The sequence below is a fragment of the Protobothrops mucrosquamatus genome, unplaced genomic scaffold (assembly GCF_001527695.2).
Source record: "Protobothrops mucrosquamatus isolate PMUCROS unplaced genomic scaffold, P.Mucros_1.0 scaffold283, whole genome shotgun sequence".
Classification (NCBI taxonomy): domain Eukaryota; kingdom Metazoa; phylum Chordata; class Lepidosauria; order Squamata; family Viperidae; genus Protobothrops; species Protobothrops mucrosquamatus.
Genome location: NW_015386627.1, coordinates 326,651 through 351,235, shown reverse-complemented (window position 1 = coordinate 351,235; position 24,585 = coordinate 326,651). Strand labels below are relative to the sequence as shown.

Below are 24,585 nucleotides of genomic sequence, written 5' to 3'. Positions count from 1 at the left end.
ACCTGGCCTAGGGAGGATTTTATACTGGGTTCATTTTAAGGAATTCGAAATAACACAACTTTAAAATTTGGTTTAATTCGGTTTTACAGGGGGGGATTGTATATATGCCTTTGTTTTAAATATGTTGTGAGCCGCCCTGAGTCCCGTCGGGAGAAGGGCGGGATATAAATTAAATTAAATAAATAAATAAATAAATAAAATAAAAACTTCCAGTGTTGGAGCATTCACCACTTCTGGAGGCAGGTTGTTCCACTGGTTAATTGTTCTAACTGTCTCCTTAGTTTTAGGTTGCTTCTCTCCTTGATTAGTTTCCATCCATTGCTTCTTGTCCTGCCTTCAGTTGCTTTGGGAAATAGCTTGACTCCCTCTTCTTTGTGGCAGCCCCTGAGATATTGGAACACTGCTATCATGTCCCCCCTCATCCTTCTCTTCATTAAACTAGACATACCCAATTCCAGCAGCCGTTCCTTATATGCTTTAGCCTCCAGTCCCCTAATCATCTTTGTTGCTCTTCTCTGTACTCTTTCTAGAGTCTCAACATCTTTTTTATATTGTGGTGACCAAAACTGGATGCGGTATTCCAAGTGTGGCCTTACCAAGGCACTGTAAAGTGGTATTAATACTTCACGTGATCTTGATTCTATCCCTCTGTTAATGCAGCCTAGCACTGTGTTGGCCTTTTTGGCAGCTGCAGCACACTGCTGGCTCATATTTAAGTGATTGTCCACTAGGACTCTGAGGTCCCTCTCACAGTTACTACTATTGAGCAAGTTACCCCCTATACTATACCTGTACATTTGGTTTTTCTTGCCTAAATGTAAAACCTTATTTTTTTTCACCATTGAATTTCATTTCCTTAGATAGTTAGATAGGGTCATAGTTAGATAGGTTCATCTCTTTCTTCTATTCGGTTGGATGGCCTGTAGTATATGGCAATGCTATCCTTTTTTTTCTTTTATATTGAACCATATGCATTCTAGGAGGCTTTCATCCTTAGTTTATCCATTTCTGTAGAGATGTAGTGTTCTCTTACATATAATGCAATTTCACCTCCTGTTTTGTTAGGTCTGTTTCTTTTGAACAGTTTATATCCTTCCATCAGCACATTCCAGTCATGAATTTTATCCACCAAGTTATCCCACCAGTTTGGGGGCAATCTTGGTTTGTTCTCCATATAGATACTCATAAGCTGTTTTCTAATTATTCCAACACTTTAATGCCCTAAAACAATAGAAACAGCAATACAGAAAGAAAACATTAATTGCCATCTGCCAAAGAACTCTTTGATTGAAAAGACATTTTGACTTTAAAACACAACGGATCAGATGAGCCGTGATTTCATTTTACCAAGCATATACGCAAGATTGCACACTCAGGACCAATGTTGAATATGAATTACAGCACAATAGTTATACTTTCATTGTTGAAAAAAAATCTGGCAAAGGCATATAATACTTCAATTAATCATAAAATAGTCAAGAAGGGAGCAGATTTGACATGCTAGCAAGAATAAGTGAGGATGGGCACAATGTAGATATGTGGATATATGAGTAGATCACCCAACATTTCAACATATTAGCAAGTATTTAAGTTCCTATTCTAACAGCAACCTTATAACACCTGAGAAAAAGTTAGTATGATCCATGTTATTTTTTGAAAAAACTGTGAACTCTGTTCAATACTTATTCACATTGCTTGACACAGAACTCTTCTGTCTTTTCAATTATATTGAGTCTCAATTTTTTTTTATAAAAGAAGACCCTGAAAGCTAAATGTTTCATTATTTCTGGTATATTCAACCAACAAGACTTCATTGTATTCAATTTCAATCCTGGTAGAAGTGTTCTGAAGACATCTTGCTGTTGAACTGTCCATTCATCTCCCGAGTTCACCAGGAGCATCAATGGAGACTGTTGTGATTGTAGCCATTGGGGTATTGGCAACCATCTTCCTGGCTTCTTTTGTGGCTCTGGTTGTGGTATGTAGGCATCGTTACTGCCGACCCAAGGACTTCTTGAGTCATTATGATACCAGGTGAGGTGATTTTTCAATTATGGATTCTAGTAATTCATTCACTCACCTGGAATGTTTTGGAACAGCAATTTTCAGAATTTGAAACCAGGATTGCCAAAATTAAGGAGTCTAGGCACTGCAGGCACATCTGAAGGATTCCAAAATGGGAATGTCTAATCTATGACTTTTGTTAATAATAATAAATGACAGTCAATTAAGGATTCTATGACTAAATTTTGATCTCAAAACATACTGATTTTAATGGTCAAAAGTAAGCTTAATTGGGGTGTTTTGACACACACACCCAAAAATGCCTTAGATTTCTTTTGTACTTCCTCCTAGGCCTATTGTTGATTTAATTGGCACCATGGAGACACAATCTGAACCCTCTGAACTGGAGATGGATGATGTGGTAATAACAAACCCACATATTGAAGCAATCCTGGCAAATGAGGACTGGATTGATGATGCTTCGTAAGTTGGGCAGCAATGCCTTTCAGGCTGCATAATCTGGAAAGGATTGTTTTTCTTCTGCTGGGTCAAAATGGGACCAAAGAATAAAGCCCAAAAATCTCTTCAAATTCTTCTCTTTAAATGCTTAGTACAGAAGTACTACATTGAAAAAGGATAGTCAAGTATTTGACAAATATAGCTGAACCAAACCCATAATTTTTCACCCATTTTTTTATGTTGGTGGGGAGAAGAAATTGAATAGGATAAATAGTTAGCTTTTGAAAATATCCTTGTTATCCAATAATATTCATTTTTAGCTGAATGATACTTTCCTTTCACTATGACCACTATTAAACTTAAACACCCATTTTTCCTCTGTATTAGAACTAGACCCTTGTTGGCAGACCCTGTTTTTTAATCTCATCTGCCACATGAGTTGTTTCTTGCTTCCGTTCAAAAGCCTTTAGTGCAGTGATGGCGAACCTTTTAGAGACAGAGCGCCCAAACTGCAACCCAGAACCCACTTATGTATCATCGGGTGCCGGGTGGGCATGGCCCATTGGGTGGGCATGGCTGCAGTGGTAACGGCAGACTGGGTGGGACTAAAAAGTTCAATCAATCAATTTCAACTTTGCGAGATCTTTTTTTTCCCAGTGAGAAGTTGAAATTGGTTGATTGATTGAACTTTTTTTTTTTTGCACACGGCGGCAGAGACCTAACGCGAAAAGGTTTTATAAAACCTAGCTAAAGGCCTAGGACTGGGGCGACGGTGCATGTGCCCACAGAGAGTGCTCTGTGTGCCACCTGTGGCACACGTGCCATAGGTTCGCCACCACGGCTCTAGTGGTTACTATCTCCGTCCTACCATGCTAACATTTTGCATGGTTTTATCTCATCTGATACCCTTTCTTCCTTGTCTGACAGTTGCAGACCCTGTCTTTCCAATGCATCTTATCTTTGCAATACTAATTTAAATGGAATAACAAAGAATGTATTGGGGAAAAGGCTAGAACAAATCTAATTCTAACTTATTAGTCATTTGTACAAGTTATTGGTATGAATTTAATTACTGTTAAAAAAAATCAGGTATTGTCTTTCAGCCTTACATGTGTGGATTTTACACATGTGTAATAGCAATAGTAATAGCACTTAGACTTATCTACTGCTTCACAGTGCTCTACAGCCCTCTCTAAGTGATTTTACAGAGTCAGCATATTGTTCCCAACAATCTGGGTCTTCATTTTACCAACCTCTGAAGGATGGAAGGCTTAGTCAACCTTGAGCTGGTGAAAATCGAACTGCCGAACTGCTGGCAATTGCCAGTTAAGTCAGCAGAATTAGCCTGCAATACAGCATTCTAACCACTGTGTCACCACTAATCAATGCATTCTTATAGGAGAAGAAATCAATGCATTCTTATAGGAGAAGAAATCAATGCTTCATGCCATTTCTTTTCACCCTTCAAATCACTGGCTGCAGAATGTGCATTGATGTTCTAGTTAATCAATTCTTGAAGAGAAATTTGTCAACAACTTGGGTGACAAAAGCCAAATTCATCAAGTGAGCTGAGAACAAAATGTCCTACAGAACGCTCAGAAATAGAAGATCTTGTGTCTGAGCAGGGAAACTGAAGACCAGAAAACTGAATCATGAAAAAGTCCAAATGCAGAAGACTTTTTCTAATTTGCTATTTTTTTTCCTTAGGGGCCTGGTCTCTCACTGCATTGCTATCCTAAAGGTACATTTCTTATGTTTTTCAAAAATCATAATAGGAAGCTACCCTGCACCACAGAAGGTGCACAGTCTATAGGAAGTGCATATGTAAATCAAGTACATTAAGTAACAGTCAAACTCCCACCCCACGCAACACTAATTTATCTTATTTTTTGAACAGATCTGCCACACTCTCACTGAGAAGCTTGTTGCCATGACAATGGGGTCTGGAGCCCAAATGAAGTACCCATCAAGCCTGAGTGACATTATTGTGGTGGCCAAACAAATCAGCCCAAGGTGAAAGTTGTCAAGAACTTATGGGCAGCAGGACTCTGGATGAATCTGGGGAGAAAAAGACCACTTTAGCCTGAACAAAAGATGGGATATAAACCAAATGAATAAATAGAGGGAAGGATATACAGAACACAATCCTGCGATTATTGTTTAAGCAATTTACTTCTTTATGAAAAGGACTGTTTCAGCTGGTCATACTTTAGATGGGGATTCTTCCATGATTGGGGTAGTTGTCCTTGTTGCTCTTTGCCCTCTTTCTTTTTAATGCCCTGGATTTGCAGGATAGAATAGGAAGGTTCTACAGAAGGGGATATGTAAACTGGGCTGCAATACTGCTCAGGATGCTAAATGCATCTGGATATATCACAGGAGCATAAGAAGAAGGAAATGCAGTGGGGTACCTTAAGAGTCTGTCTTGGGTACAATCCTTTCAAACATCATAAATGATCTAGATGACGGCATTAAAAGGGTGGATGACAAAAAGCTGTGGGGGGAGGAGATGTTAACATTTTGGAACACAGACTCAAGATTCAGAAGGATTTTACAGACCTTGAGCATTGGTCCTTATCCAACAAGATGCAGTTCATTGGTGAGAAAAGTTAGGCATGAAAAACCAAATGCACACAGAATAGAATAGGAGGTACCTAGTTCAACAGTAGTGCTTGTGAAAAGGATCTAGGTGTCCTGATGGACCACTGTAAGTATGAGCCAGGAATGTGCTGTAGCTTCTAAAAAGGCCAATGCAGTCCTAGACTGCATCAACAGAGGGAAGCATCAAGATCACGAGAAGTGATAATACTCTATACTGCACTAGTGAGGCCACACTTGGAATACTGTGTCTAATTCTGCTCATCACAATACAAAAACAATGCTGAGACCCCAGAAGGAGTATAGAGAAGAGTAACAAAAATGATAAGGGGTCTGGAGCCTAAATCACACAATGAACAGCTAAGGAAACTAAGTATGTTTAGCCTAACAAAAAGAAGTTTAAGGATGTCATAGTAGCCATCTTCCAATACTTGAAGGGCTATCACAAGGAAGAGGGAGTCAGTTTATTCTCCACAGCACCTGAGGGCAGGGCACTTTATTTTCCATAGTACCTCAGGTAGAACCAATGGGTGGAAGCTTGTCAGAAGGTGATTCAACCCGGACCTAAGGAAGAATTTTCTGACAGAAAATTAAGCAATGGAACAGTTTGTCTCTCTGAGTGACCCACTCTGTGTGTGAAGGTTGCTGAAGGTTTTCATAAAGATTGGGCAATCATTTTTCTTGGTTAAAGATCCTGCCTTAGGTAGGGGGTTGGACTAGAAGACCTCCAAGTCCTTGTTTCTATGAGTCTAAGATGCAGCACTAATGTGAGACATTTATCTTTCTATCTCTCTATGTCAAGTGCAAGCAACCAGATCCACATATGAAGGGTTCAGGTTGACTACTTTATTGTGTTCTACAAGAACTGTAGAAGTTCTGTACAAGAATCTTCCCAGACTGCCTGCCTTTCCTTGGGAATTAACATATATGAGGAACTTAAGGGGAGGGGACTAGGTCTAAGTATCTTGCAGCTGCTCAAGGTTAATTCCCTACTTAATCCCTCCCCCTTGCCTGGTTGGGAACTTCACGACACCTTAATTTCATCACCTTAACCTGAGACATAACGTCTACCCTCTATATGAAAGTAGACAGAGGTAATACTGGTAATATATGTCCTCACTAACAGTAGGATAACAACCTCTGGTGCACTTTGTTGCACTAAGCTAATATAGGGAACAAAAGAAAGATATGCTGAGGAATACTTCAGACAATTCAAATAGGAGCAGCAGGGAACAAGCAGTGCTGATCCCCTGCCATCCCCCTTATACTGGAGAGAGGGAGGGAAGGATGAGTGGATGGATGGACAGAGAGATGCATAGCAGTTTTTATTTCAATTCCTTAATTTGTACATTGTTTAATTACAACTAGCCATTTTGTTTTCTTCATAGGGTAGATGATGTGGTGCGATCTATGTATCCACCACTGGACCCCAAACTGTTAGATGCCAGGTGAGTAGGCATTGCTTGGGAGGGAAGGTGATAAATGTCTGCCTTACTTTCTAACTATATAATCTAAAAAGCAGTATACTTCTTGGAAAAATATTATCTTGCTTTCACTCCCACATTTTAGGGTGTCTGTACATGTGGTCCTTCTGGAGTTCTTCATCAAGTCCCTTTTACAATGTATTTCAACATTTCTCATCACCTTTAGAAAGGCTTCCCATAGATCAGTACAATCTTTTTTTAAATATAATTTTATTTTAAGTATAAGTTTTTAAGTTTTATAAACAAGAGTAAAAATCAATACAAACTAAAATAAGGAAAAAAGAAAAAGAAGGAAATAAAAAAGAAAGCTAAGGTACAAAAATAAAAAAAGGCAGAAGAAAAATAGAAAAGGAAAAAAGATATAAAGCATTGGCTTCCAATCTTCTTTACAGCAATCATAAGTACAGTTGTAAATTTATCTCTTTCTCTAAAGTTAGCTTGTGACTCTCTTCTTTCTATAATCTATCCTGTCTAATCGTCAAAACCAAGTCATAAGTTCATTTTTTTCTGTTTTTTTCTGTTTTACACTAAAGGGTTTCTTTTATATTGTCTTTTCTCTAATCAAGCATGTCAATTTGGCTATCTCAGCAAGTTCTATCATCTTCACCAACCACTCTTTTATTGTAGGTATTGCCAAATTTATAGAAGTTTTCTTTAAGATTATAACACAGTGTAAATTTTAATTCCTTCAACCACACATTTTTCCATTGTTCCATTTGTATATTATAACTAAAATTTCAGCTCATTTTAACATACATTCTTTCACTTGTTCTTCTTCTGTTTCATATTCCAATAAAATTTATACATTTTAGCAATCACATTTTCATCCTTTGTACACAATTCTAGTTAAAACAGTCTTAAATCATTCAATACTATACATTATTTTGTCTACTTTGAATCTTTCTGATTAATAGTAAATAAGAAAACTATTGACAATCAAAAGTTGGAATTAAGATTGCCTGGAGAAATATCAACAACTTAAGATATGCAGATGATACCACTCTACTGGCAGAAAGTGAAGAGGAATTAAAGAGCCTCTTGATGCGGGTGAAGAAGGAGAGTGCAAAAGTTGGCTTGAAACTCAACATTAAGAAAACCAAGATCATGGCATCCGGCTTTCTCAATTCCTGGCAAATAGATGGGGAAGAAATGGAGGTAGTGACAGATTTTATCTTCCTGGGCTCCAAGATCACCACAGATGGGGACTGCAGCCAAGAAATTAAAAGACGCTTGCTCCTGGGGATGAAAGCTATGGCAAACCTAGACAGCATACAAAAAAGCAGAGACATCACCCTGCCAACAAAAGTACGCATAGTCAAGGCCATGGTTTTCCCAGTTACAATGTATGGCTGTGAAAGTTGGACCATAAGAAAGGTTGAGCGCAAAAGAATTGAGCCTTTGAGCTATGGTGCTGGAGAAGACTCCTGCAAGTCCCCTGGACTGCAAGGCGATCAAACTGGTCAGTTCTAGAGGAGATCAACCCTGACTGCTCTTTAGAAGGCCAGATCCTGAAGTTGAAACTTAAGTACTTTGGCCACCTAATGAGAAGGAAGGACTCAATGGAGAAGAGCCTAATGCTGGGAAAGATTGAGAGCAATAGAAGAAGGGGACGACAGAGAATGAGGTGGCTGGATGGAGTCACTGAAGCAGTAGGCATGAGCTTAAATGGACTCCAGAAGATAGTAGAGGACAGGAAGGCCTGGAGGAACATTGTCCATGTGGTCGTGATGGGTCAGACACAACTTCGCAACTAACAACAACAACAACATTGGCAATTATGTCCCTGTGTCATCAATTTTTCTCTTAATTTTATTTTGTATTTCCTTTGACAGAATTTTAGTATCTCACAGTATGTTAACTATTATTTAAATATATAAATACATAATAAGTATTTTACATATTATGCTGAGAGCCATGAAGGTGTTTTGGACACAACCTGGATTTGTATCTATTCATATTCTCAACATCTAACAGTGATTTTTAAAACCTACATTGAGCTTAACTTTATCATATGACAAATATTCACACCACTCAAATCTAGTTCATGTTCTTTTAACTCTAAATGTCTTCCATTTTTCATACACCCACTATTTCATCCAAACCAAACAATAAACTGCAAATTACAATATCAAATTACATAAACCTAATCCTTCTCTTTCCTTTGCATCTTGAAACAACTAAATAATGTCTTGGTTTTTTCCTTTGCCATACAAACTTATATGCATCTTTTTGCCATTGTTTAAATAGTACATCAATAACAAAAACATCATTCTAGGCAAAACATTTTTATCACAGAAATTGTCTCCAACAATGTAATTTCTCCTATCTTATCATTTTTAACTTCATTACATGTTTTAATATAATTATGCTGAAATAGCATAAAATTCATATTTGTCATGGTGCTAACCAAACATTTTACTTTTTCTCAGTATTAAAATTTATTTTCATCAGTTAAAATTGATCATCTATTTTCAAATTTTTGTTAACAACTTCATCTTTTGATTATTAATCTTTAACTTACTAGTGTACCAAATTCTTTTAATTTTCACATCAGTGGGCCTATTGCCTTTAGTAAATTTTCCAGAGTTAATATTGAGTCATCAGTAAATGCCCTTAACTTAAAAGTTTCTTTTTTAAAAAAATATTTTATTAGATTTTATAAGGGTGGGGAAGGGATAAGATCGGTAAGGGTGTTGGATGGGGTTGGGGAGTGAGGTTGGGATAAGGGTAGGGAAAGATACAATATTGGGGTTACCCCCAACAGTAATTCATCGATTTAGCAAGCAGACTGTCATCCGGGTACAAATGTTAAATAACAGTAATTAAAATAATACTAAAAAGTTATAATCACAAAAAATAATCGTAATCATAAAAATTAAAAGTTAGTCAATAAATGTCGTTTATCCTACTAGCTAAACAGTTACTATAATACTGAATAATTATAATCACTAATAATAACAATAGTCATAAAAATAAAGCTTAGTCAATAAATATCATTCATCATTTTTTTAATCATGAAAGGTGGTCAAAACGCAACCTAAGGGGATTTTTAATCAAATTTTTAGTCCGGGTTTTAGGGGGTTCCAGGGAGAGGGGTGGGCAAACTGAAATTGATTCTCCCAGGCCGGCTGAAGGCCTCGGCGAGGTGGGCGTAGGTCCTGGAATTGGGGAGGGGGAGAAGGTCTGCCTAATAGAGGGCAATTCCATTAAGACTGTGTATGGGAGGGGTAGATATGGCGGAAGCAGAGGGCCATATCACACTAGGGGAGGGCGCACCCACTGTTTACGAGCTGTGGCGCGCTCCGGCCCCCATGGCTCTTCTTGCAACCTAGGGGGTTTAGGATCTCAGGGCCTGGGCTTTCGGCTGATGCTGTGTAACGCCAGGTCCACGGTTAATAAAGCCCCCCTCATTTATGATTTGGTATCGGAGGGGGAGGTGGACCTGGCAGGTATTACGGAGACCTGGCTGGGCCAAGAGGGGGGGGTGCCCCTCGTTGAAATGTGCCCGCCAGGTTACCGTGCATTTCACCAGCCGAGAGCCCAGGGTCGGGGGTGGCGGTTATTATTAGGGAAGGCCTGGATCCAAGGGAGACCACTGTGCCGCAGACTGCCGGTTGTGAATCCCTAGGTGTGAAGTGGGGTCATGGGAGGCAGCAGGGCGTGCTGATTGTATACCTGGCTCCCCGCTATGTATCAGCAGCCCTACCCGAGCTACTCAGTGTGATAGCCGAGATGGCGATTGAGATCCCCAGACTGTTAGTCATGGGGGATTTCAATCTGCCATCGTTAGGTGAAGCATCTGAGGTGGCTCGGGAGTTCATGGCCTCCATGACGTCCATGGACCTGACCCAATTAGTTGATGTCCCTACCCACACCGGAGGACACACACTGGACTTAGTTTTTGCCTCCGGCCAGTGGCTGAGTCATCATGGTTTAGGGGAAATGGTCGTTGAGCCCCTGTCATGGTCAGATCACTCTCTCCTTCGGCTGGCCTTTCCTACCGCTACGCCCCACCGCGGGGAGGCGGAACCAGAAGTGACAAAATGGTTCCGCCCCAGGCGCCTGATGGACCCTGAGAGGTTCCAGACGGAGCTTGGGCCAATACCTGAGACCTTGACCCGCGGNATGTCCCTTTGCAGGGTCGGGCAGAGGAATTTGGGTGTTACCTGCATGACAAAATCGATCGGATCCGGGCCGGGTTAGCCTCCGATTGGACTAGTTCAGGCGGGCCAATGGAGGCAGGTCTTGAGTCCATTTTATGGGAAGAGTTTGATCCTGTGACCCCCGAGGACATGGACAGGATGCTGGGACGGCTGAACACCACATGTTTACTGGACCCGTGTCCCTCCTGGCTGGTACTGGCCTCCCGGGAGGTTACACGAGGCTGGCTCCAGGGAATCGTCAACGCTTCTTTGAGTGAGGGGTTCTTGCCGGCTGCCTTGAAAGAAGCTGTGGTGAGGACCCTCCTCAAGAAGCCCTCCCTGGACCCGGCTACTTTGGCCAACTACCGGCCTGTCTCCAACCTTCGCTTTCTTGCGAAGGTTGTTGAGAGTGTGGTGGCACGACAGCTCCCTCAGCACCTGGAAGAAACTGTCTATCTAGACTCGCGCCAGTCCGGCTTCCGGCCTGGGCACAGTACGGAAACGGCATTGGTCGCATTGGTTGATGATCTCTGGAGGGCTCGGGATAGGGCCTGTTCCTCTATCCTGGTCCTGTTAGACCTCTCAGCGGCTTTTGATACCATCGACCATGGTATCTTGTTGCACCGGTTAGGGGGGTTGGGGGGCACTGTTTTACGGTGGTTCTCCTCCTACCTCTCGAACCGGATGCAATTTGTGTTGGCAGGGGGGGCAGAGGTCAACCTCGAGGCACCTCACTTGTGGGGTACCACAGGGGTCGGTCCTCTCGCCTCTCCTGTTCAACATTTATATGAAGCCACTGGGTGAGATCATCCGTGGTTTCGGGGTGGAGTTTCATCAGTACGCAGATGACACCCAGCTGTACATCTCCACCCCGGACCACCCCAACGATGCCACAGAAGTGATGTCCCGGTGCCTGGAGGCCGTGCGAGTCTGGATGGGGAGGAACAGGCTTCGACTCAACCCGTCCAAGACCGAGTGGCTGTGGTTTTCGGCATCACGTCATAGCCAGTTGGTTCCATCTCTGGCTATCGTGGGTGAGTCATTAGCCCCCGCGGAGAGGGCCCGCAACCTGGGCGTCCTCCTGGATGCTCAGCTGTCTTTAGACAATCATGTGACGGCCGTGGCCAGGGGGGCTTTTCATCAGGCTCGCCTGATATGCCAGTTGCGCCCCTTTCTGGATCGGGACGCCCTACGCACAGTCACTCAAGCCCTCGTTGTTTCCCGCCTGGACTATTGCAATGCTCTCTACATGGGGCTCTCCTTGAGGTGCACCCGGAGGCTCCAGCTAGTTCAGAATGCGGCTGCGCGGGAGATTTTGGGGGCCTCTAGATGCTTCCATGTAACACCTCTCCTGCGCGAGCTGCACTGGCTGCCGGTGGCCTTCCGGGTGCGCTTCAAGGTGTTAGTAACAACTTTTAAAGCGCTCCATGGCAATGGACCTAGGTATTTGCAAGACCACCTCCTACCAAACACCTCCCTTCGACCAGTCAGCTCCCACAGAGAGGGCCTCCTTAGAGTGCCGTCGGCCAGACAATGCCGGCTGGCGACCCCCAGGGGGAGAGCCTTCTCTGTGGCAGCTCCTGCCCTCTGGAATGACCTACCCCCCGACCTACGTACAGTTGCGGACCTGCGCCTTTTTCGCCGAGCCCTGAAGGCCCATCTATTCCATGTGGCTGGCCTGGCGTAGTTTGATTATGTTTCAGTGGGGTTTTTTGTATGGGTGTGTTTTTAGAACAGGCCTGTTATTTAATTCGATTTTAGAACAGAAACTATTTATTTATTATCGTGGTTTTTAGTATCGCCTGTTCACCGCCCTGAGTCCCGTAAGGGAGATAGGGCGGTATATAAATTTAATAAATAAATAAATAAATAAATCTTGTTAGCTTTACAATATTAATTAACCTTAGTTAATATAATACTAAACAATTATAATCACCAAGAATGATAGTAATCATAAAAAGGTTAATCAGTAAGTATCATTCATCTTAAGTAGAAATAATTAATATAATACTAAGTAATCATAATCGCTAATAATAATAATAATCATGAAAATAAAGAGAGAGAGAAGAATTGAAATCAAGGAAAAATCTTCAGGAAGAAGGGATAGAACTGGAATGTTGGGCATATCTCCAATTGCAATCAAGATATAGGAAAGATAAAAAAGATTGGGGTATAAAAACAGAGTCGACAGAGTTAGATAAAATATTATTAGGAACCAAAGATAAAATGATTAAAAGAATATATCACTACCTTTTAGACCAGGCAATGTTTGAAGAGCAGGTCAAGGAAACTATGTTAATGTGGAGTAGGGATTTCGGCTTTAATATTGATTTACATATTTGGCAAGAATTGTGGGAAAGAAACAGGAAACTCACTTTAGCCACTTCTTATAAGGAAAATCTTTATAAGATGTTTTACAGATGGCATTTCCCACCCACGAAATTAGCCAAAATGGGCCCAAATCTTTCACCTATATGTTGGAAATGTAAAATAGCAATAGGGACCTATTATCACATGTGGTGGGAATGTCCTAAAGCCCGTGATTATTGGAATAGGATAAGAATATGGTTGAAAGAAATATTAATGTTGGAGATATTGCTAAAACCTGAACTCTTTTTATTGGGTATAACCCCAGATAAATATGATAAGGGAATAGTCTATTTGATGTTGCACATCTTGACTGCTGCTAGACTGGCTTTTGCACAAAAATGGAAGAACAAAGAAACTCCCACAGATGAAGAGATACTGCATAAAATACTATCTTGTGCTGAAATGGACAGGCTTATGATGGAATTGAAAGATAAAAGTGGATCAGAATATTTTGAAATCTGGGATAAATTGTACCATTGGTGGGAATCGAGGAGGACTGTTGAAGTTATAGATTAGCGACAAGATGGAAATATATATATTCTTAGGTTAGCAAATAGAAAAAATGTATTTAGTATTGTATAAAAAGTTTATATATATTTATAGAGATAAAGAATTGAATTTAAGAGGAGAAATAATTTGATAGAAATGTTCAAACTGGAATGTTATGTCATGTCCAATGTTTTCTTTTTTTTTTAATTGTATTATAAATAAAAAACTTTTTAAATAATGAAAATAAAGTCTAGTCAATAAATGTCCTTCATCTTATTAACTTTCACAATTCATTCTCATTCTATCAAGCTGCTAACCATTGATAAAAAATTTCCCATGTTTTAAAGTAAACTGAGTCTTCTCTCTCTTTAATCTCTAAAGTTAGTCTGTTCATTTCTGCACATTCTAAAATTTTCATAATTATAATCTGATCTGGTGGTAAATTTTCATTTTCCCAAAATTGGGCAAATACTATTCTGGCGGCTGTCAATACATGTAATATTAAATATTCATTCTCTTTTCCATAGTTAGATCCTACTATTCCTAGCAAAAACAATTCCGGTTTAATTTCTATCTGTATTTTGGTCATCTTTTCCAGCCATGTATGGATCTTAAACCAGAATTTCTTTGCGTTAGAGCATGTCCACCAGATATGATAGTAAGTGCCTGATTTTTGTTTACATACCCAACAAATGTTTGATACATTTTTAAACATTTTCGCTAATCTAACTGGTGTCATATGCCATCTATAAAACATTTTATACAAATTTTCTTTATATGAAGCTGCTTTAGTAAGTTTAATATTTCTGTCCCAAAGCTTTTGTCAATCTTCTAAATCTATAGAATATCCCCAAAAAATTGCCCACACTATCATTGTCTCTTTTACTTGTTCTTCTTCCATCTTCCAACTTAGCAGGAATTTGTAGAGCTTCTTAATCAAGTTATCGTCTGTTTTCAAAAGTATGTCTGTTCTTTATAAAATCTGTTGATTTTACATCTTTTTCGTATCTTGTTTGAATTTGCAGATAGGACCACCATGTTAAATCAATACCTTGTTGTTGAAGAACCTGCCTGTCTTTAAGTTTTCCGTCCTTGTCTAAAATGTCTTTATAAGTAACAAGTTTGTCATAGTTAATTAAATTTGGGTAAGCAAATGCTTCCATTGTTGAAAGCCACTCAGGTATTTTCGTATAAATTTTTTGTTTAGTTCTCTCCCATTCTGGGAGCAGTACATTCCTTATGGCATGATTTTGAAAATATTTATGTACTTTATTTTTCCCATACCACAAAAACATGTGCCAACCCAATTGCAAATCGTGTCCCTCTAAATAAAGAAGTCGTTTATTTCTCAATGTAATCCATTCTTTGAGCCAAAGCAAAATGGCTGCTTGATAATAAAGTCTCCAATCCGGCAGTCCAAAACCCCCTCTGTCTTTGGTTTCTTGTAACAATTTGGTTTTAATTTGTGCTTTCTTCCCTTGCCATATAAATCTTAGTATTGTTGCATTTAAATCATCAAAGAATTTCTTGCCCAATTTAACAGGGGCTCTTTGAAATAGGAAAAGTAGCTTTGGTAAAATGTTCATCTTCACAGTCACTATTCAAAAGTTTCTTTTTTAATCTTTACATCCACAATCCTCTCATCTTATCTATTCAATATTTCAAGAATTAAAATAAACTGGGGAGGAGACAATAGGCACCTCTCGTCTTGTCCATTTTTGTATCTCATAGGGTTTTGCTAGATCTTCATTGACAATTATTTGTACTTTCTATGAAGTACAATCTTACCCCTTTAATAAAACTCTTTCCAAAATTCATATCTTTCAAAACTTTAAATAGGAAAGCCCTGTTTAAACTGTCAATTTTTTTTGCATTTAAGAAAATCAGTGCAGTTTGCTTTTCATTATGTTGATTCAATTCTTCCAAAATGTTCAAAACATTTATGATTTTATCCTAAGTAACTTTTAATCCTCATAAATAAATTCTTGCAAAATTATTTTTAACTTCTCAGCCCAAATCATTATATACAACTTATAGCTATTATTCAGTAATGATTCAGCTGACAGTTTCTTGTTAATTTCAAATCTATTCCTCCTTACACATCAATGGAATATAATCTCTTCAATTTTCTGGCATCTTTCTCCTCTGTAAAATAGAATTCATCATTTTTTGTCAACATTGTAAAAGTTTATCCTCAAATCATTTATAATAAGAAACCAGTAACCCATTTAGTCCAGGCACCTTTCCTCTTTTAGCTTTTTTTATAGCTTTGAAAATTTTCCTTATTCCATTCGTAATCTTTTTCTGTTTCTTTGTACTCTTTTTTTATAAATATTTTATTAAATTTTATGCAGGTAGGGAAAGGATAGGGTGAGTATAGGTAGGGAAAGGGGTGGGAATAAGGGATTCGGGATAGGGTAAAGGTAGGTACAGTAATGGGGTAACCCCCAACAATAATCCCATGCTTTAACAAGCAAACTACCATCCGGGTATAAATATTGAGTAAACATAGTTTATATAATACTAAACATTTATAATAAGTGAAGTTGACTATAATCATGTAACTAAAAATTAACAAATAAATACAGTTCCTCTAAGTAGATAACCATAATTGATAAAATATCAACTAATTCTAATTATCACCACTAGTATTTAAAATCACTAGTAATAACAATGTTATTAACATAGAAGATAAAGCTTAATTAAAAACCTATATTCTATTTAATTTCAAGCTTTTTTCTCATTCTATCGTATTTCTAACCATTGATAAAAAAAATTCCCAAGTTTTAAAATAAATTGAATCTTCTTTCTCTTTCATCTCCAAAGTTAATCTATCCATTTCTGCACATTCTAAAATTTTGGTAATTATAGTCTGATCAGATGGTAGGTTTTCATTTTTCCAAAATTGGGCAAATACTATTCTTGCAGCTGTTAAAACATGTAATATTAAATAATCATTCTCTTTACTGTAATTAGGTCCTAATATTCCTAGCAAAAACAATTCCAATTTAAATTCTATCTGTATTTTCGTCATCTTTTCCAGCCATCTATGAATCTTAGACCAATATTTCTTTGCATTAGGGCATGTCCACCAGGCATGGTAGTAAGTACCTGGCTTTTGTTTACTTTTCCAACAAATATTCGATACATTTTTAAATATTTTTGCTGAACGAACTGGTGTCATATGCCATCTATAAAACATTTTATATAAATTTTCTTTGTATGAGGCTGCTTTAGTGAGTTTAATGTTTTTATCCCAAAGTTTTTGCCAGTCTTCTAAGTCTATAGAATATCCAAAATTCTTTGCCCATACTATCATTGTTTCTTTTACTTGTTCTTCTTCCATCTTCCATCTTAGCAGAAATTTATAAAGTTTCTTGATCAAATTTTCATCTGTTTTTAAAAGTATTTTATCAAGTGGAGTCTGCTCTTTAGAAAATCCCGTTGATTTTATATCTTTTTCATATCTTGTTTGAATTTGAAAATAGGACCACCATGTTAAGTCAATACCTTGATGTTGGAGGACTTGCCTGTCTTTAAGTTTTCCATCCTTATCCAAAATATCTTTGTAACTAACAAGTTTGTCATAATTAATTAAATTTGGGTAAGCGAATGTTTCCATTGTTGAAAGCCACTCAGGTATTTTCCTATACATTTTGTGAGAGCAATACATTCCTTATGACATGATTTTGAAAGTATTTATGTGCTTTAGTTTTTTCATACCATATAAAATCGTGCCAACCTAGTTGGAGATCATGTCCCTCTAAATGAAGAAGTTGTTTGTTTCTCAATGTAATCCATTCTTTAAGCCAAAGCAAAATGGCTGCTTGATAATAAAGTCTCGAGTCCGGGAGTTCAAAGCCCCCTCTGTCTTTAGATTCTTGTAGCAGTTTACTTTTAATTCTTTCTTTCTTTCTTTGCTATATAAATCTTAGTATTGTTGCATTTAAATTGTCAAAAAATTTCTTGCTCAATTTAACAGGAACTGTTTGAAATAGAAAAATTAGCTTTGGTAAAATGTTCATCTTAACCGTTGCTATTCTTCCTAACAATGATAGTTGAAGATTTTCCCACTTTTCCAAATCTATTTTTATTTGTTTCATTAATCTCTCGTAGTTATGTCTTTTAATGTTGTATATTTTGCTGTTAGATAGATACCTAGGTATTTAACTTTTTTAACTATTTGAAGATTTGTCTTTTTGGCAAGTTGGATTTTCTGTTTATCTGTTAGATTTTTTGTTAATACTTTAGTCTTTTCCCTATTTATTTTCAGTCCAGCCACTTCTCCAAATTTCTCGATTTTCTGTAAGAGTTTAACACTGTTTCCAGTGGCTCCTCTAAAATAAAAACCAAATCATCCACAAAGGCCTATAATTTATATTTCTGGTCTTTAATCTCCAGTCCTTTAATTTCGGTATCCTGTCTAATATTCCTAGCCAACACCTCCAATGTGAGAGTTAATAACAAAGGGGACAATGGACATCCCTGTCTAGTGCATTTTTTGATATCAAATCCATCTGTATAGTCTCCATTTAAAAGTATTCTTGCTGTTTGTTTCTTATAAATTGCTTGAATTGCGTTTATAAAATTTTCACCAAAATCCATTTCCCGCAGCTGTTGGAACATAAATTGCCAATTTAAATTATCAAAAGCTTTTTGTGCATCAAGAAATATAAGTGCCATCTAATTCCCTGGATGATTTTCATAATATTCCAAAACATTTAGAATAATCCTTAAGTTGTTCTTTATCTGCCCTTTAGGCAGGAAGCCGTTTTGGTCTGGATGTATAAATTCAGTCAAAAAATTCTTCATTCTTTCCGCCATTATTGCAGCGAAAAGTTTATAATCCACGTTTAATAGCAATATTGGTCTATAGTTTTTAATTTGTGTAAGATCAGTATCTTCTTTGGGTATCAAAGTAATATTGGCTTCAGTCCATGAATTCGGTATTTTTGTCTGTATAAAAAATTCATTGCACAAATCTTTCAAAATTGGACTTACAATATCTTGTAAGGCTACATAGAATTCTGCAGGGAATCCATCAGGTCCCGGTGTTTTATCTTTCTTTTGCCTTTTTATTGCCTCTGTAATCTCCATCATTGATATCTTCTCATTTAACCTCTGTCGCATATTCTCAGGGACCTTTGGAAGATTTGCTTCTTTTAGATAGTCCTGAATTGCCTCTTTGGAAACCACCTCCGCCTTATAGAGTGTTTCATAATAAGCCTTAGTGATTTTTTCATTACATCATTATGGCAATGTAACTTACCTTTTGAGTCTTGTAACTTACTTATTAATCTTTTTTCTCTTTCTTTTTTCAATCTTTATGCAAGCCATCTTCCCGGTTTATTGGCATTTTCAAAAAAGTTCTGTTTAGCTCGTTTGATCTGTTGTGCCATTATATCCATCTCAAGTAAGTTTAATTTGTGTTTTATTAATTCCATTTGTGTCTTCAAATTTTTCTTTTGTGGATCAATTCGTAACTCGGATTCCAGGTTGTTAAATTGTTCTTTCAATCTATGCTGTAATAATAATAATAATAATAATAATAATAATAATAATAATAATAATAATAATAATAATAATAATAATAATAATAATAATAATGTTGGAAGGGACCTTGGAGGTCATCTAGTCCAACCCCTTGCTCAGGCAGAAAACCCTATACAATTTCAGACAAATGGCTGTCTAGTCTCTTCTTTAAAACTTCCAGTGTTGGAGCATTCACCACTTCTGGAGGCAGGTTGTTCCACTGGTTAATTGTTCTGTCAGGAAGTTTCTCCTTAGTTCTAGGTTGCTTCTCTCCTTGATTAGTTTCCATCCATTGCTTCTTGTCCTGCCTTCAGGCACCTTGGAAAATAGCTTGACTCCCTCTTCTTTGTGGCAGCCCCTGAGATATTGGAATACTGCTATCATGTCCCCCCTTGTCCTTCTCTTCATTAAAGTAGACATACCCAATTCCAGCAGCCTTTCCTTATATGCTTTAGCCTCCAGTCCCCTAATCATCTTTGTTACTCTTCTCTGCACTCTTTCTAGAGTCTCAACATCTTTTTTACATCGTGGTGACCAAAACTGGATGCAGTATTCCAAGTGTGGCCTTACCAAGGCATTGTAAAGTGGTATTAATACGTCACGTGATCTTGATTCTATCCCTCTGTTAATGCAGCCCAGCACTGTGTTGGCCTTTTTGGCAGCTGCAGCATACTGCTGGCTCATATTTAAGTGATTGTCCACTAGGTCAGTGGTTCTTAACCTGGGCAGTACCGCCCCCCAGGGGGCGATTTCATTTTTCAGGGGGGCGATGGAATGAAAAGGGGTGGCGTGGGGGTGATGGAACAAAAAGGGGGCGATAGGGGGCGATGGAGCAAGATGTTTTGGGGACACCTTTGAGCCTTCCCCTGCAGCTCCGAGTGTCCTCCGCCATTTGTAGAGAGAGACAGAGAGAGGCACTTGTGCTTCTCTCTCTCTTTCTCTCTCAAGCGGATTTGCCCCCTCGCAGGGCTCCTGATTGGCCCTGTGCCCGGGCACCCCACCCTCTGGGAGAAGCACGGCCAGGAAGTCCCTTTCCCTGGCTGGCCCCATCCGAGGTACACGTGGTCGGGGAACTGCACGGGGAAGCCTTGAATCCCCGCTGGGAGCAGCCAGCCAGAGCCTCTGTTGAGCAGGCCAGCCTTCCCGCAAGCCATGGCCCTGAGAGAGAGCAGCCCCTGCGATCTCCAGCCGCGGGACCATTGGCCCAGCTGGATGGGAAGGCGCGCCAGAGTCCCTTCTGCTTTGTCAGCGAAGATTGTGAGGTGAGAAGAAGATGGGGGGGAGAAAGGGAGGGAGAGGAAAGAGAGAAGAAGAGGGGAAAGAGAAAAAGAGACAGAGAAAGAGAGAGGAAAGAGAGAGAGAGAGAGGAAGCGCAAGTGCCTCTCTCTCCCTCTCTTTTTCTCTCCTCACCTGGAGAAAGAATGGGGGAGGGCGGGAGAGGAAAGAGAGAGGGAGAGGGGAAAGAGAGAGAGAGAGAGAGAGAGAGGAAAGAGAGAGAGAGGAAGCACAAGTGCCTCTCTCTCTCCCTCTCTCTCTCTCTCCTCACCTGGAGAAAGAAGGGGGGAGGGAGGGAGAGAAAAGAGAGGGAGAGGGGAAAGAGAGAGAGAAAGAGAGAGGAAAGAGAGAGAGAGGAAGCTCAAGTGCCTCTCTCTCCCCCTCTCTTTCTCTCTCCTCACCTGGAGAAAGAAGGGGGGAGGAAAGGAGAGGAAAGAGAGAGGAAGAGGGGAAAGAGAGAGAGAGAAAAAGAGAGAGGAAAGAGAGAGAGAGGAAGCACAAGTGCCTCTCTCTCCCTCTATCTTTCTCTCTTCTCACCTGGAGAAAGAAGGGAGGAGGAAGAGAGAGGAAAGAGAAAAAGATAGAGAGAAAGAGAGAGGAAAGAGAGGAAGCGCAAGTGCCTCTCTCTCCCTCTCTCTCTCTCTCCTCACCTGGAGAAAGAAGGGGGGAGGAAGGGAGAGGAAAGAGAAAAAGATAGAGAGAAAGAGAGAGGAAAGAGAGGAAGCGCAAGTGCCTCTCTCTCTCTCTCCCTCTCTCTCTCTCTCCTCACCTGGAGAAAGAAGGGGGGAGGGAGGCAGAGGAAAGAGAGGGAGAGGGGAAAGAGAAAGAGAGAGAGAGAAAGAGAGAGGAAAGAGAGAGAGGAAGNGCTAACAGCAATTAGGATTGACAGGATTAGAATAGAAACACCAAAAGGTACACAACAATAAAATAATTTAACACTGGATTCCCCCTGGAACAAAAATTAACACCTTTTAGACAGAATTGAGAAGGAAATTAACCCAACAACAGACACTGACCAAAAAATCAGAAATGACAATTTTGGAAACCATGAAATGGTATTCCAATGAAACAATGTACAAAAGAAATGGTTTGCATCCATCAAAGAAAGGGACTGAGTTACTTGGCAATAAGCTCACAGATTTTCTGGAGGAATATTTAAACAAGGGACAGTGAGTTAATTGATACAGAACATCCCTGTCCCCAGCAATCAAAAATTACAGGGTTAGCAGTGCAAGTAACATAGATGTGTGTGGACAAGAATATCAACCTTGCTATCAAGCAAAATCAAGCTTTTAATAGCGAGTGTCACACAAAGTGTACTAACACATAGGTGTGAGTCATAAAGAATGAGGGCAAATATGATATAGTTGTCATTATAGAAACATGGTGGGATAAAACCCACAAATGGAACACTCAGCTAGAGGGATTTCAATTGTTTAAAAGGAACAGACCAAATAAAAGAGGAGGCGGAGTTTCTCTCTCTATATAAGAAATAACTACATATCTACAGAATTAGGGCACAACAATGATGGAAACTGTCTTGAATGCATTTGGATCAATATAAAAGGGGGAAAATGACATTGCAATAGGTGTATACTATGGGCCACCCAACCATACAGGGAAAATAGATGAACTTTTTGCTAGTCAGCTAACTAAGGTACGTAGGAAGCACATGACAATAGAACACAGTCAAACTAGAGTCTTGGACTTTAAGAGAGTTAATTTCAATAAACTTAAAGAGGGCTTAGGAGGGATTCCATGGATGAGAATCCTCAAGGGGAAAACAAGAAGCTTGGGAAATTTTTTTACAAAATAACCCAGTCTAGCACAATACCAACAAAGAAAAATAATAATAGCTCTCAAGAGAAACCAGCATGGCTGCATAAAGAACTCTCTGATAAATTGAAAGATAAAAGGGACAAGTATAAAAGGTAGAAAGCAGAATATTAACTAAAGCAGAATATAACTAAAGCAGAATATAACTAAAGCAGAATAGTCCGAGCCTGCAAAGATGAGGTGAGGAAAGCTAAGGCTCAAAATGAACTAAGGCTTGTGACCAAAGTCAAAAATAATTAAAAAAAACAAACAGTCCAACATCAAAAACAGTACCATAAAAATAGATTAGAAATACAAGTTAAGATAGGCAAGAAAAGTGAGCACCTATCCACCCTAGACAAGTTCAAATCATCAGGACCAGATGGATTACACCGCAAGGTTCTCAAGGAACTGGCAGATGTGATCTCAGAACCACTGAACTATATTTTTCAAAGATCCTGGAGCACTGGGGAATTACCAGAGGACTGGAAAAGAGCTGATGTAGTTCCCCTCTTCAAAAAAAAAGAAAAAAGAATAGATCCAGAAAACTACTGACCCATCAGTCTGACCACAATACCTGGGAAGATTCTGGAAAAAATAATCAAACAAGAATCAGTGAATACCTAGAGGCAAACAAAGTCATTACTAAAAGCCAACATGGGTTTGTTAAAAACAGATCATGCTAGACACATCTTACTGCATTCTTTGATCCAGTTACAAAATTAGTGGACTAGAGCAGCGGTTCTTAACCTGGGCGGTACCGCCCCCGAGGGGGCGATTTCATTTTTCAGGGAGGCGATGGAATGAAAAGGGGTGGCGTGGGGGCGATGGAACAAAAAGGGGGCGATAGGGGGCGATGGAGCAAGATGTTTTGGGGACACCTTTGAGCCTTCCCCTGCAGCTCCGAGCGTCCTCCGCCATTTGTAGAGAGAGACAGAGAGAGGCACTTGTGCTTCTCTCTCTCTTTCTCTCTCAAGCGGATTTGCCCCCTCGCAGGGCTCCTGATTGGCCCTGTGCCCGGGCGCCCCGCCCTCTGGGAGAAGCACGGCCAGGAAGTCCCTTTTCCTGGCTGGCCCCATCCGAGGTACACGTGGTCAGGGAACTGCATGGGGAAGCCTGGAATCCCCGCTGGGAGCAGCCAGCCAGAGCCTCTGCTGAGCAGGCCAGCCTTCCCGCAAGCCACGGCCCTGAGACAGAGCAGCCCCTGCGATCTCCAGCCGCGGGACCATTGGCCCAGCTGGCTGGGAAGGCGCGCCGGAGTCCCGGCTGCTTTGTCAGTGAAGATTGTGAGGTGAGAAGAAGATGGGGGGGAGAAAGGGAGGGAGAGGAAAGAGAGAGGAAGAGGGGAAAGAGAAAAAGAGAGAGAGAAAGAGAGAGGAAAGAGAGAGAGAGAGGAAGCGCAAGTGCCTCTCTCTCCCTCTCTTTCTCTTTCCTCACCTGGAGAAAGAATGGGGGAGGGAGGGAGAGGAAAGAGAGAGGGAGAGGGGAAAGAGAGAGAGAGAGAAAGAGAGAGGAAAGAGAGAGAGAGGAAGCACAAGTGCCTCTCTCTCCCTCTATCTTTCTCTCTTCTTGCCTGGAGAAAGAAGGGGGGAGGAAGGGAGAGGAAAGAGAAAAAGATAGAGAGAAAGAGAGAGGAAAGAGAGGAAGCGCAAGTGCCTCTCTCTCCCTCTCTCTCTCTCTCCTCACCTGGAGAAAGAAGGGGGAGGGAGGAAGAGGAAAGAGAGGGAGAGGGGAAAGAGAAAAAGAGAGAGAGAAAGAGAGAGGAAAGAGAGAGAGGAAGTGCAAGTGCCTCTCTCTCTCCCTCTCCCTCTCTCTCTCTCTCCTCACCTGGAGAAAGAAGGGGGGAGGGAGGCAGAGGAAAGAGGAAAGAGAGGGAGAGGGGAAAGAGAAAAAGAGAGAGAGAAAGAGAGAGGAAAGAGAGAGAGAGAGGAAGTGCAAGTGCCTCTCTCTCCCCCTCTCTTTCTCTCTCCTCACCTGGGGAACGAAGGGGGGAGGAAGAGAGAGGAAAGAGAGAGGAAGAGGGGAAAGAGAGAGAGAAAGAAAGAGAGGAAAGAGAGAGAGAGGAAGCACAAGTGCCTCTCTCTCCCTCTATCTTTCTCTCTTCTCGCCTGGAGAAAGAAGGGGGGAGGAAGGGAGAGGAAAGAGAAAAAGAGAGAGAGAAAGAGAAAGGAAAGAGAGGAAGCGCAAGTGCCTCTCTCTCTCCCTCTCTCTCTCCTCACCATTTTAACCTGTTGGATAAGAAAATTGAAACTCTTGTTCTTAGTGCTGCTTTGCTTCTGTGTTCTGCTGTTCAAAAAGGGTTGGGCTCTGGACCCCCCTTTTGGGGGGGACATGGGGACATTTCTGGAATTTGAAGATGCTCTCACAATACAGCAGCTAGAAAGGGGTTTGTCTGTACAAAACAGCGGCATGGAGGA

The 24,585-nt window shown here is 40.2% G+C and overlaps 1 protein-coding gene across 2 annotated transcripts in view; it reads left to right on the top strand.

Moving 5' to 3' along the window:
* The window catches only part of TMEM98 (transmembrane protein 98), a 51,282-nt gene that overhangs the window by 19,182 nt on the left and 7,515 nt on the right, over positions 1-24,585 (top strand). The window contains exons 3-7 of one of the 2 annotated variants that reach the window (XM_015814768.1): positions 1,839-2,034; positions 2,356-2,487; positions 4,171-4,204; positions 4,361-4,476; positions 6,450-6,509. In XM_015814768.1, coding sequence (XP_015670254.1) covers positions 1,904-2,034; positions 2,356-2,487; positions 4,171-4,204; positions 4,361-4,476; positions 6,450-6,509 — 473 coding nt within the window. In that variant the 5' untranslated portion in view covers positions 1,839-1,903. The remainder of the gene's footprint in view (positions 1-1,838; positions 2,035-2,355; positions 2,488-4,170; positions 4,205-4,360; positions 4,477-6,449; positions 6,510-24,585) is intronic. The other variant, XM_015814767.1, reaches the window with a different exon arrangement.